Source organism: Eulemur rufifrons, chromosome 7 (assembly GCF_041146395.1).
Source record: "Eulemur rufifrons isolate Redbay chromosome 7, OSU_ERuf_1, whole genome shotgun sequence".
Taxonomy (NCBI): domain Eukaryota; kingdom Metazoa; phylum Chordata; class Mammalia; order Primates; family Lemuridae; genus Eulemur; species Eulemur rufifrons.
The window spans coordinates 239,495,639-239,510,429 of NC_090989.1; the positions used below are offsets into that span (position 1 = coordinate 239,495,639).

Below are 14,791 nucleotides of genomic sequence, written 5' to 3' on the forward strand. Positions count from 1 at the left end.
CTCTAGTTTTGGGTGCATGTTATGTTTAGAATAGTTATATCCTCTTGCTGAATGGACCACTTTATCATTATATGATGACCTTCTTTGACTCTTTTTTTACAGTTTTTGTCTTGATATCTATTATTTGATAGAAGTATAGCTACTCCTGTTCTTTTTTATTTCCATTTGCATGGAATAGCTTTTTCTATCCCTTTATTTTCAGTCTATGTGTATCTTTATAGGTGAAGTGTGCCTCTTGCAGACAACATATGGTTGGCTCTTGTTTTTTTTTTATCTTTTTAGCCAATGTATATCTTTTGATTATAGAGTTTAGTCCATTCACATTCAATGTTATTATTGGTAGGTAAGGACTTACTACTGCCATATTATTATTTGATTTCTGCTTGTTTTGCGGTCTTTCTTTCTTACTTCCTGTCTTCCTTTGTTAAAAGTGATTTTCTCTGGTAATATGTTTTAATTTCTTGCTTTTATTTTGTGTGTATCTGTTATCGGTTTTTTGATTTGAGGTTACCATGAGGCTTGCTGAATTTTATAACCAATTATTTTAAGCATGTGACAACTCTGCTTACAAACAAAAAACAAACAAGCAAGAAGAAATCTAACAGAGATTCAACCCTTCAACTCCATTTCCCTTACTCCCTGCTTTTTAACTTTTTGTTGTTTCCATCCATATCTTTTTATACTATCTAACTTTCAAAAAGTCGTTGTGGTTATTTTTGATACGTTTGTCTTTTAGTCTTCCTACTCAAGATATAAGTGGCTTTTCATCTATTACATGACTATTAAAACGTACAATTTTATTATTCATTTCCTATAAGCTGTATATTATTTATATAATTACAAAGGCATTCATTTGTTATCTTGATAAAAATTATTCTGTGTTAGAGAAATACTATAATATTTTGGGTACCTTAAAATATTTGCATATTTGGAAATTATCAGTATATAGAATGACTCTTTAACTTACTCAAGCAAGGTGACAGGATGTATAAAAGTAAAAACTGATCAAATGATCTCACTGTTGAAACTTTGATAATGTGATTCTGAAAATGTACTCAAAAGAACCTTGTGCATCTGTGCTCATAAAAGACTCTCAAAAATTTAAAAAAAAAAAAAGACATAAATGGTTTTTGGATCACAGCTACAGCAATAGAGTATTCTGAATTTGTGTACTTAATGTTACCAGTTAGTTGTATACCTTCAGTTGATTTGTTATTGTTCATTAACATCCTTTTCTTTTAGATTGAAGAACTCCTTTTAGCATTTCTTGTAGGAGAGGTCTGGTGTTGATGAAATCCCTCAGCCTTTGCTTGTCTGGGAAAGTTTTTATTTTTCCATCATGTTTGAAGGATATTTTTGCAGGATATAATATTCTGTGGTTAAGGGGGTTTTCTATCAGCACTTTCAGTATGTCATGCCACTCTTCCCTGGGCTATAAGGTTTCCACTGAGAAGTCTGCTGCCAAACATATGAGGACTTCTTTATATATTTTTTTTTCTTTTTTCTTGCTTCTCTTAGGATCTTTTCTTTATCTGTGACCTTTGGGAGCTTGATTATTAAATGCTTACAGGTAGTCTTATTTGGGTTAAATCTGCTTGGTGTTCTATGACCTTCTTGTACCTGAATATTGATATCTTTCTCTAGGTTTGGGAAGTTCTCTATTATTATTTCTTTGAATAAATATTCTACTCTTATCTCTTTCTCTACCTCCTCTTTAAGGTCAATAACTCTTAGATTTGCCCTTTTGAGGCTATTTTCTAGATCTCAAAGGCATCCTTCATTCTTTTTTATTCTTTTTTCTCTTCTGACTGTGTATTTTCAGATAGCCTGTCTTCAAGCTCACTAATTCTTCCTTCTGCTTGGTCGGTTCTGCTGTTGATAGACTCTGATGCATTTCTCAGTTTGTGAATTGAATTCTTAAGCTGCAGAACTTCTGCTTGTTTTTTTTTTCAGTTATTTAAATCTCTTCATTAAATTTCTCTGATGGGCTTCTGAATTCCTTCTTTGTGTTGAAGTTCCTTGAGCTTCTTTAAGACAGCTGTTTTGAATTCTTTGTGTGAAAGGTCACATATCTCCACTGCTCCACGATTGGTCACTCGTACCTTATTTAGTTTGTTTGGTGAGGTCATGTTTTCCTGGGTGTTCTTGATGCTTAATGGATGTTCATCAGTGTCTGGGCATTGACAAGTTAGATATTTATTTTAATCTTCACAGTCAGGGCTTGTTTGAACCCATCCTTCTTGAGGAAGCTTTCCAGGTATTCAAAGGGAATTACGTCTTGTGATCTAGGTCTTCGGTCACAGCAGTTACATCAGCACTAGATGTGCCCCAAGCCCAATAATTTTGTAATAATAGTTTTGCCTTGATGGACTTGAGTAAGATACAGGATAATTCCCTGGATTGCCAAGCAAGGACTCTTACTCTCTTCCCTCACTCTCTGTGCTGGGCTGCTGGAGTTGGGGGAGGAGCCTTGAGAGGGTGCCCATGTCACTCCTCCCCCAACCTGAAGCCAGCCCAGTCTCACCCAAGCCTGTGGTGACTGCTGTCTGTCTACCATTGATGTTTACTCAAAGCCCAAGGGCTCTTAAGTCAGCAGATGGTAAATCCAGCCAGACTGGGTCCATCCCTTCAGGGCAACATGTTTCCTTCTGGTCCAGGGTGGGTCCAGAAATGCCTTCCAGGAACTAAGGCCTGGACTCAGGGGCTTCATGAGCCTGCTTAGTACTTTATTTTACTGTGACTGAGCTGGTACCCAAGTTGCAGAACAAAGTCCTCTGAACTTTTCCTTTTCCTTTCCCCAATTTTAAGAAAACTCCCTGAGTCACACTGCCTGTAGTTGGAGGAGGGGTGACACAGACACTGGGTTGGCCACCACCACTGGTGTCTCACTGGGTCATGTGTACCCCAAGCCCACTGGCTCTGAGCCAGCATAGCCACAGCAATTGCCCAAGGATTTCAGCCTTTGTGGCCTGACTGCCTTATGAATTTAGTCCAGGCCCCAGGCTGCTCTTTGTCAGCCAGCAGTGGGGCTAGCCAGAACTCAGGTTTGGGGGCAGAGGATTTCCCTCCAGCATGGCTGGTCTAAATGCTCCCTCCACGTGCACCAGCAGAATTCTGCCCCATGCTGCGTTCCCCTGTGCCAGGGCAGCCCTGAATTCTGATGCAAAATCCCACAATCATTTCGCTCTCCCTCCCCTGGGCACACAGATTTTCTCTCCACTCTGTGAGCTGGCCTAGCACTGCCAGAGGATGGGGAAGGGATGGTGTAGACAATAAAAGATTGTCTTTTCTGCCCTCTTCAGTGCCTCTTTTCTTGATGAAATGTTAACACCAGGTAGTGTGATCGCTCACCTGATTTTTGGTTCTTCTGAAAGTGCTTGCTTGCGTGGGTAGTTGTTGAATTAAGTGTTTGTGCAGAGAGATGATAGCTGGAGGTTTCTATTCGGCCATCTTGCTCTGCCCCACCTCCAGATTTCTATGTTTTAAGAGCTATATAATCATATAACCTCTTAGATGATATGGTAGGGTTTAACTGTAATGACCAGGACATGCTGTTTTGTTCTCTAAGACCGTGGCAGACCGCACAGCTGCTCCAGTTTTCAATTTGGGGCTATCCTCTTAACCTGTGTTTGTCCCTTCTCTTTTTTTCTCCAGGACTGCCCACCAGAATCAGGCGATTTCCGAGCTCAGCAATGCTCTGCTCATAATGATGTCAAGCACCATGGCCAGTTTTATGAATGGCTTCCTGTGTCTAATGACCCCGACAACCCATGCTCACTCAAGTGCCAAGCCAAAGGAACAACCTTGGTTGTTGAGCTAGCACCTAAGGTCTTAGATGGAACTCGTTGCTATACAGAATCTTTGGATATGTGCATCAGTGGTTTATGCCAAGTAAGTGATTTCTTTTCATTCAATTTGTTCAGAGAGTTTTACTATCTTTGTGTAAATAGTTTTTGCATATTCCCACTATCTGAGTCACTCATTTTTATGCTTTCTTGAGTTTACAAATGGTGAAAAATTTAAAAATTGAGGTTAAATTTCAGTGAAAAGTTCAAGTGTTGTATTTTGTGTTAAGGAAAAGTGAACTAAAGTGGTTTTTTTTTTTTCTTTTCTTGAGTGTCACTTGAATATGGAAGAATAAAAATTCTTGAATATTGTGTATCAATTATGCACTAGACTTTGAAATTACTCCTAGCATGGTTATTCCTGAAATTGTGTGTGTGTATGTGTGTATTTAGAGGCCTTGATTTTTACTTACATAGCACTTTCAGAATAACCCAGGTGAGACCAATTCTAAAATCCCCAAGTAAACTGTAGGAGAACTTGTTGCTTCTTTCTGTAATTCCCACTGTATTGAAAATTCAGACAAACTGGAGAGAAACACATGGCCATGTCAACTAGGTTGGGTTTCAGCCAGGTGAATCTTAAAACAGGATAGCAAAGAGGTTTGATTGATGGTATCCATTGGTCAATGTCTACTTTACATAGGGAAGTTCGCAAGGCAAGTAAGAGTATGTTTGCCATGTCTGTGCCACCTTTATTTTAAGGTCTACTTTTTAGATTCAGATGACCAGACTAGTTATTGGAGCAATAAGTTGCTATAATTTTCTGTGTGCTATTATTGACCATATACTTTTATATTTCACAAAGTAAACACAAAATTTTGAGAAGATTTGTCTTTCCCAAGATATTGGCTGACATTTTCTCTCTTTAGAATCTGCACTATCACAGGTAGCACTATAAGAGGAATATAAAATGTTTTAGTAATTTTTTCCTATTCATATGTTTATTGAAATCTGAAATCTATACTCAGATGTAAAAGGAAAAACTGAAATATAAATTACTACAAAAAATGTGAGATTTCAAGCAAGGTTTTACATATATAAAAGGGAAACGGACATTAAACTTTCACAAAGTTTAGATTCTTGAGACAGGGAAAAACTAGTGTCAGGAATGGAGATTATATATATATATTTATATATGTGTATGTTTTTTATATACAACAGATATATGAATTCCTGATGTAAATTTGAATATGGAATTTTATTCTTTTAAAGCTAGAAAGGGCCTTAGAGATTATGCAGTCAACATCCTAAAAAGCAATATAGCTGAACAACATTATCTGTGATATCTGGTATTTACTTCCTCCTTTAGGACTCTCAGTAGTGTTGAAATGGAATTATGCAGTCTATAAAAGCTTCGATAAAAGTAGAGAATTATAAAAGAAATAGATACAGAAAAAGGGCTGTGATGTAGAGAGTGGCAAATAAAAGAATAATAATTCCTTATATATGTATGTACCCTGTTTGAGTAAAGCAAAAAAGATTTCTGTTTTGTCAGTGAAAAAAACTGAAGATCAGAAAATGTGCATGATCTTCTAAAAGTTGCATGGTTGGTCATGGCAGGAATGGGACTAAATTCCAGGTCTCCTGAGATCCAGTCCAATGTTGTTTCTACTATATTACCGTGCTGAATGAACCAAAATAAACAAGACAGGTCAGCAAATTAGGTTTCATTTGTTTCTGTTGCATGGCAGTTCAACGTGGCATATTTTTTCCTAAGCTAGTCCTGCCAGCTGGCCTCATGTACCTTGGCAACTGAAAGAGAATCCTATCTCAGCAGCCAAAGAATAAATTTCATATATAGCATGTATGGAGTGATAGTGCTGGACTTTGGGTTACAGTATACACATGCCTTAACTTAGGTTTTCATGAGTGACTTGTTTGATTTGGAAACAAATGTAAATTATACTGTATTTGAAAAGCATTGTGACTTACACATAAAAATTATGACTGGTATTATTTTCTTCATTTATTTGTCTTGTTAGAGGCAATGGTGCGGTAGAGGTGATGGAAAAACTCGGGCTGCATTTAAGTACTAACAAGCAATTTAGTTTGGCTGGAGAGTGGGGTAAGCCCCAGATATGCAATAAGGAGAAAGAGGTAGTTTGGGAGAAAATCGTGAAGCCTTGAATGGCAGACAGGACTGTGGTAAACTGGGCGACCAAGAAAGTTTTAGTGGCGAAAAGACATAATCAGGGCTCTGCTTTAGAAAGACTGTTATAGCTGCAGTTCTAGGAAGCTTGAAGTGGAAGTCTCTCGAGACAGACAGCTAAAATGGAGGCTGTTACAGCAGCCGGAGTGAGGCTGGGCCAGTACAGGGACAGCAGGAACAGAACAGAAACTGAGTCTAAAACCAGGAAGGAGTTTTCATTTTTATTATAACCCGAGCAGAGGGTATAAAGCAATAAATCAGATCAGTCATGCTGAGAGAATCAAAAACTGCAACTTAATATGGATTTGTAAGGATGTATTATAATTTTGTGTCCTTTCTACCACTACCCTCTTAGTCTGTGTTTTCATAACTAAAAGCCACTTAAATTTTATAAAATGATTGGAGGAACAGAGGATGACAAGATAGAAGAGTAAAGATGGAATATTGAAATGCAGTATGTACTTTTCCGGAAGGACCAGAGTGAAGTTCGTCATGAAAAGAAAAGTTGAAGCACTCACTTCTATCTCAAAAGAGAGTTTAAATATATAAATTTCATTTTACTTAGACAAAAATCCTTTATTTATGTTGCATCTGTATATTGGTCGTTAATATTTTCAGTCTTTGGTAAGAAACATTAAGAAAAATCTTTATTTTCATGTTTTTTGAAACATAGGAATCTTCCTGCTAACTTAAACATGCAGTTTTTATAAATAGCTTCTCCTACTTTCCTGAAAAAAATCATTTCCCCTGCCTTATTTTTCTTTTCTACCCCATTGGTTGGGGATTCTTAGATTTTTCTCTGACTTTATTTTTGTCCTATTTTGATTTTTTTTTTTTGCTTTTTTGGTAAACTGCTTCAAATATTTTTGAGCTTAGGTAGATATAAATTAGCAACTGTAAAAAGGCAAATATTTGGATTTGGACATAGTCTGGCCTTGGTAGAAAATGACAGCAGAGCTGTAGAGATCTGTCATTCATACACACCAATTTACTGCAATTATCCTCGTTTAATACTCTACTAGGAGCCACATTCTCGAAACTGCTTGGGCCTTTAACTCTTAAACAGAACCTAGAGTTTAGACTTTTTAGAGGCAGATAATAGTTTAGCAGTTAACAGATATTGCTGTTTCACAGAGGAGGAAACTAAGACCTGGAGACTGTCCCGAGGTCATGTGTAAGTGGGTTAGCAGTATTTGTTATAAATTTGCTTCAGGAAAATTCTAGAATCTTTGCTATTCATAATATATACCTGATTCTTACTTGGTAATAACAGATCATCAAACTAGGTAGTATATTTACTCTAGTAGTAGTAGTAACGATAATAGTTTCCATTTCAGAGTGACTATCATATATATAAGCACTTTACACATATTTTGGGGAGAATATTTTTTTTCAAATATTTACAACTCTGCATGTTAGGCATATTTTGGGGAGAATATTTTTTTCAAATATTTTTTCAAATATTTACAACTCTGCATGTTAGGCATCATTATGCTCATTTCAAAATGAAGAAACTGAGGCTCAGGTAGATTATATGACTTTCCCAGGGATACTCAGTTCTCTCTGACTCCAAAACTCCTATTCTTTTTGGTGAGGCCAGGTGGACAGAGACAGTTACCATTTCGTAGTGGTCCCCAAATTTGGCTGCAAACCAGAATCACCTGGAACTTTCTTAAAAGACACAACTTTTAGTCCCCCAGGAATTCATATTTCTTAGTTCTATGTATCTAAAACACTCTCCTTATAACTCTATTGTGTGACCAGATTCATAAACCACTTACAGATTGGAAAACCAACAGGATTTAAAGTCAGAAGACATGAACTGGAATCTAGATCCTTTTTAACGAACTGTATGATCTTGGTCAAATTAATTGACCTCCCTTAGGTCTATTTTTCAATCATTTGAAAATGCGATTGTCTCACAGACCATAGCGCACCAAGTGAGATGATGCATGTGAGAATGTTTAACAAACTGTAAAGTGCTGTAGAAGTGAGGAAGACCATGAAAATTTTCAGTTGGAAAAGGTACTAAAGGCTCCCTGTGTAAGGTTTTTATAACCTTGTAACATTTTTAAAAAAGTTTACAAAATGAGGATTGTTGTGAAGATTAAGTAATCAAATGCATTTAAAGCACTTATTATGAGCTTCATAAATACTAGGTTTAGTATTAGTAGTATACCCAAGTTATTTCTTGTCTTTATCTTTTTCCTTCTTATGGCCTTTCTGAGTGCATGGTTTAATATGGTTATACATACAAAACGGATACGGACTTTCCAATGAATGAACAGACCTTCTGTTAATTTCCTATTGCAGCCATCTTTTGCTAATAGCTACACGTTGTACCATTATCAACTCCTGATCCAAGGCAGTGAATTGCATCCTGTACAGAGTTAATGAGCCATCACAAATAGGATCAGCTCTATTAGTACTGCTGTTATTCATTTATTTTCATTATCCAAATTACCCCATTTATATTTGTTGTAAAGTACAAAGCCGGTTTCTGTTTTAAATATAGTTTTAAAAGAGTAGCATAAATTTACAGATAGAACATGTGCTGATGTTAAAAATAAGTTTGAGATTATTTTGAAAACCAATACAGAAAAGTATGTTTAATTTTCACAATTAATGGAATTCATGGGCTGGTACCTAATATATGCACATCAAAAGAAAAAGTGTGATTATAAACAAGCCCTTTATAATAAATCTGCATATATGTAATATTGCTTATTGCTATTTCAGAAAATAAAGCATGTCAAAAAGGAAAAGGAAAATTCCTTTCAAGTCATGCCTTATATAATATTGTTTTAAAATTAATAATGCAGTGCAGAAATAAGCAATAAATTGGATCTTGGAGTTTTGATGTCTATACTTTACTCTGGCAACATTAAAATGAACCGTATTTCTAACAAAGAAGTTCTTTTCATTTTTAATAATTCCTGTGGTGAGTAGTTTGAAATGAATTGAATGGAATGATTATTTCTCCATCTCTGTCTGTGACCTGAGTCACCAGTATCAAATGTCTACCAGTTATTCCAAAGGTGGTGATGTCAGAAACAAGGAGTTGGCCATTTTTTCTTCTGTGTTTTATAATCTAATTCCACCTAGAAGCATGGAGTTACTTAAAATATTTAAAGCATAGCATTTTTTATTCTCCTCTTTGCATGACACAGTAAAGATAAAACTACCATTTACTAGTTGAATTTACTTAGTCTCTGAACCTTGTTTATTTGTTCTTTCAACAATCTGCTATATGTTGGGTACTGAGGATACACAGTTGATTAAGATCTCTTCCCTCAGGTATGATACACATGTAGGATTAGCATGGAAAATATTTCTTTATTTATTCATTGAACTAATTTTACATAGGAATTAACCATATGCTAGATACTGGGATACATGAGTGGACACACACACACACTCTATCCCTCTCCCTCCCTCCCTCCTCTCTCTCTCTCTCTCTCTCTCTCCCCACAGAGACCCTGCCCTCTCAGAATTTACACTCTGAGGGGAGATATGATAAGTATACAGGACAGTATACTATAGTTGCTAAACTATATTCCCTTCATTGTAAATCTGTGCTCCTTCTAAAATATAGAGTCAACTTCAGTTTTCATCTGCTTGAATCATTTCAGTTGCACTCTTTTGCCTTTAGATTAAAGAAAGCCCAAATTTCTTTACATGGTAGCTTAAGACAACAGAAATTTATTTTCTCACAGTTCTGCAGGCTAGAAGTTGAAAATCAAAGTGTCATCAGAGCCATGCTTCCTCTGAGGCTCTGGGTAGAATCCTTCTTTGCCTCTTCCTAGCTTCTGATAGTAACCATCAATTCTTGCAATTCCTTGGCTTGCGGCTGCATCAGTCCAATCTCTGTCTCTGTTATCACATGGCGTTCTCCCCCTGTGTCTGTGTCTTCATCTCTTCTGATGAGAACAGGACAACAATCATATTGGATTAGGGCCCACCCTAATGGACTATGAACTCATCTTAATTTTATTACATCTGTAATGATCCTGTTTCCAAATAAGGTCACATTAACAGGTATCAGAAGTTTTGCCTTTAACCTATCTTTTGGAGGGGACACAATTCAACCCATAACAGCCTACTTTCTGGCCTCCCAAATTTATCTCCTTCCCATGTGTACAATATTCACCTGATCCAAACACCCCCAAAAGTTTTAACCCATTCCAGCATCAACTCTAGCTCCAAAATGTCATCTAAATATCAACTCGAAAAGCCCCAGTTTCATCATCTAAATCAGTATGGGTGGGACTTGGGTATGGTGCATCGCATGCTGGAACACCATTCCTCTCCATCTGTGGGCCTCGGAAACCAGAAAACAAGTTATCTACTTTCAAAATACAATGGTGAGACAGCCATGGGAGACATTCCCGTTCCCACCAAAAAGAAAATATAAGAAGGAAAATGGGATCATATGTCCCAAGCACTTTCGAAAGCCAGCAGAGCAAATTCCACTAGATTTCAAGGCCTGACGATAATCCTTGTGGCTTGATGCTTTGTCCTCTGTGCCTGCCAGCAAGGCAGCCCTGCCCTCTCAGCACAGGTCCAGTCCGCACAGGCCTCTGCATCTGCATCTCTGCCCTCAGAGCCGTTCTTCTTTCACTTTGTCCTCTCTGTCCCTTTACTCCAGGTTGTCAGAATTTCTGCTGGTATAAAATTCTCAGACACCCTGTCAGTCTCCATGCAATTCATGGGGGGCCGAGCCATCAAACAAGAGGGTCCTGTACAGTTCTTCACTAGATACGTGCATCTCTATTCCTGGCTCCTGCTGAGCTGGTTGATTGAATCCATGAGTCACATGCCTAATTTCTTTAGTAAACAATTGTCTAGCCACACCCCTGGCCGTTACCAGAGTACACTATCTGGACAAGCTGAAAATGTTTCAAAGTATCAAGTGCTAGTACCATTTTGCTTAACAGTTCATTCCTCAATTTATCCCTTTCCCCTCGCATTTTACTGTAAGTAGCAAGGAGAAACCAGGCTGTACCTTCTACTCTGTGCTTGAAAATCTACTCAGCTTAATATCTAAGTTCCTCACTGTAAGTCCTACTTTCCACTCAAGGATAAAGCATAACTCAGCCCAAGTTCTCTACCACTTTACAACAGGGATCACATTTCCTCCAACATCCAATAACATGTTCCTCACTTCCTTCTAAGGTCTTACCAGAATTGCCTGTAACATCTGTGATGGTTAATTTTAGGTGCCAACTTGACAGGATTGAGGGATGCCTAGATGGCTGGTGAAGCATTGTTTCTGGGTGTGTCTGTGACAGGAGTTTTGGAGGAGATTGGCTTGTGAGTCAGGGGACTGAGTGGGGAAGATTTGCCCTAAGTGTGGGTGGATACCATCCAACTGACTGGGGCCTGGAAGGAACAAAAAGGCAGAAAAAAAATCTCTCTCTTCTCCTGTCTCTATCTCTCTGTCTGTCTCCCTCCCTCGCTCCCTCTTTCCTTCTTCCTCTCTCTCTCTCTCTCTCTCCCTCAATTTCCACCATGGGATGATGCAGCAAGAAGACCCTCACCAAATACCAGCACCTTGATCTTGGACTTCCCAGCCTCGAGAACTGTAAGGAAATAAATAAATTTCTGTTTTTTACAATTAACCAGTCTCAACTATTTTGTTATCACAGCACAAACGGACTATGACAACCTCTGGGTTTCTGTCAGCTGTCTCTTCAATCTAGGTTTTTTTCTATGAAGCAACTCAAGATGTATTTAATCATAACTCATTACAATTCCAAAGCTACTTTCACATTTTTAGGTACTTGTTACAGCAGCACTCCACTTTCGGCACCAAATCTTATCAGTTTCCTAGGGCTGCCATAACAAATACCATGTGCTGAGTAAAACAATAGAAAAATTTATTCTCTCACAGTTCTAGAAGCTAGAAGTTTAAAATTACAGTGTTGGGAGGACCAAGCTCCTTCTAAAGGCTATAAGGGAAGATCATGCCTTGTGTCTTCCACTTTGTGTCAGCAGTAGGCATTCTTTGGCTTCTGGATGCATAACTCCAATATCTGCCATTATCTTGACATGGACGTCTTTCATCTGTGTCTGTGTGTCTCTATGTCTTTACCTGGTATTCTCCTGCTGGTGTCTCTTTTCATCTAAGGACTCAAGTGATATTGGATTAGGATTCACCCAAATTGAGTATGACCTCATCTTAACTTGATTACAACTTCAAAGACCCCTTTTCCAAATAAGGTCACATTCACAGATACCAGGAGTTAGTACTTCAACATATCTTTTAGGGCAGTATGTTTCAACCCACATTAGCATCATCCCTGTTTATTTGTATATAGTAAATATATATATATATATGTACATACATATATGTATATGCAGATATTTTTTGAATACTGTGTAGGAGCCACAGTGGAAGAAATGTAGGCTGTGATGGATAGGAGGGGTATTCAACCAAGATGTGGGGTCAGGGAATGCTCAAAGGAAGAGATGGCTTAAAAAACCAAACTAATACCCAGAATTGAAAATGGAGAGTGAAAAGGTAGCGGGCTAAAGATGTTAAAGGTAACTCTGGTGAGGTCTTAGAAGGTAGTGTGATGCCTCTAGCTTGTTTCTTTTTGCTCAGTATTGCTTTAGCTATTCAGGGTCTTTTGTGGTTTCATACAGATCTTAGGATTGCGTTTTATATTTCTGTGAAGCACATCATTGATATTTTAATAGCTATTGCATTGAATCTGTAGATCACTTTGGGTGGTATAGATGTTTTACAATATTAATTCTTCTAATCCATGAGCATGGGATATTTTTACATTTATTTGTGTCCTCTTCTATTTCTTTCATGAGTATTTTATAGTTTTCCTTGTAGAGATCTTTCCTATAAAAGATCTTTTCCTTGTAGAGATATTTTGTTAAGTTTATTCTAAGGTATTTCTTGGTAGCTATTGTAAATGTTATTGCTTTCTTGATTTCTTTTTCAGATTGATCACTGTTAACATGTAGAAACACTATTGATTTTTGCATGTTGATTTTGTATCCTCCAAATTTACTAAATTTATCATTTCTAAGAGTTTTTTGGTAGTTTTTGGGTTTTTCTAAATATGAGATCATGTCATCTGCAAACAAGAATAACTTTCACTTCTTCCTTTCCAATTTGGATGCACTATTTTTTTTCTGTTGCTTAATTGCTCTGGCTAGGACTGTCAGTACTCTGAGGAATTAAAGTGATTAAAATGGGCATTCTTGTCTTGTTCCAGATCTTAGTGGAAAGGCTTTCAATTTTTCCTTGCTCAGTATGTTAGCTGTAGGCTTGTTATATATGGCCTCTATCATGTTGAGGTATATTCCTTCTATACCTAATTTGTTGAGAGTGTTCATCATAAAGTGTTGTTGAATTTTAGCAAATGTTTTTTCAGTATTTTTTGAAATGGCCACATGGTTTTTATCCTTAATTCTATAAATGTGTTGTATCATGTTTATTGATTTTTTTATGTTGAACTATCCTCACATCCTTGGAATGAATCCCACTTGATCGTGGTGAATGATTTTTCTAATGTGTTGTTGAATTCTGTTTGCGAGTATTTTGTGGAGGATTTCTGCATCTATGTTTATCAGGGATATTGGCCTATAGTTTTCTTTTTTAATTGTGTCTTTGTCTGGTTTTGGTATCAGGGTAATGCTGGCATCACAGAGTAAGTTTGGAAGTATTCCCTACTCTTCAATTTGTTCAAATAGTTTGAGTAGAATTGGTATTAGTTTTTCTTTAAATGTTTGGTAGAATTCAGTTGTGAAGCCATCAGGTCCTGGGCCTTTCTTTGATGGGAAACTTTTTATTACTGCTTCAGTCTCATTACTCATTATTGATCTATTCGGGGTTTTTTTATTTCTTCATGGTTCAGTCTTGGTAGGTTGTACACGTCCAGAAACTTATCCATTTTTTGTAGGTTTTCCAATTTGTTGGCATATAGTTGTTCATAATACTCTCTAATGATCCTTTGCATTTTTGTGGTATTAGTTGTAATGTTTCCTTTCTCATCTCTGAGTTTATTTATTTGGGTCTTCTTTTTTTCTTAGTTTTGTTCACCTTTTCAAAAAACTAACTTTCATTTTGTTGATCTTTAATTGTTTTTAGTCCCAATTTCATTGATTTCTGCCCTGATCTTTATTATTTCTTTCTTTCTACTAATTTTGCATTTAGTTTGTTCTTGCTTTTGTAGTTCTTTAAGGTCCATCATTAGGTGGTTTATTTGGTGTCTTTCAATTTTTTTTTTATGTAGCTATTTATTGCTACAAACTTTCCTCTTATTACTGCATTTACTGTATCCTATAGATTCTAGTATGTTGTGGTTTCATTTTCATTTGTTTCAAGAAATGTTTTAAATTCCTTCTTAATTTCTCAAAATCCCATTGGTCATTCAGTAGCATATTGTTTAATTTCTGTGTATTTGTGCAGTTTCCAAAGTTCCTTTTGTTATTGATTTCTAGTTTTATTTCATTGTGGTCAGGAAAGATACTTGATATAATTTCAACTCTTTTGAATTTGTTGAGACTTGTTTTGAGACCTAAAATATGGTCTATCTTGGAGAATGACCCATGTATTTATGAGAAAAAAATTATATTTTGTATCAGTTCGATGAAATGTTCTGTAAAGGTCATTCAGGCTCATTTGGTCTAGAATATAGTTTGACTCTGATGTTTCTTTGTTGATTTTCTGCCTGGATGATCTATCCATTGCTAAAAATGGAATGTTAAAGTGCCATACTATTGTTGTATCATAGTTTATCTCTCTTTAGATCTATTAATATTTGCTTTATACATG

At 36.7% G+C, this 14,791-nt stretch overlaps 1 protein-coding gene across 1 annotated transcript in view; it reads left to right on the forward strand.

The window, feature by feature from the left end:
- LOC138387285 (ADAMTS-like protein 1) overlaps positions 1 to 14,791 on the forward strand; it is a 192,995-nt gene that overhangs the window by 95,486 nt on the left and 82,718 nt on the right. Inside the window, exon 4 of the mRNA XM_069474226.1 lies at positions 3,655 to 3,891. Within this exon, the coding sequence (XP_069330327.1) occupies positions 3,655 to 3,891 (237 nt within the window). The remainder of the gene's footprint in view (positions 1 to 3,654; positions 3,892 to 14,791) is intronic.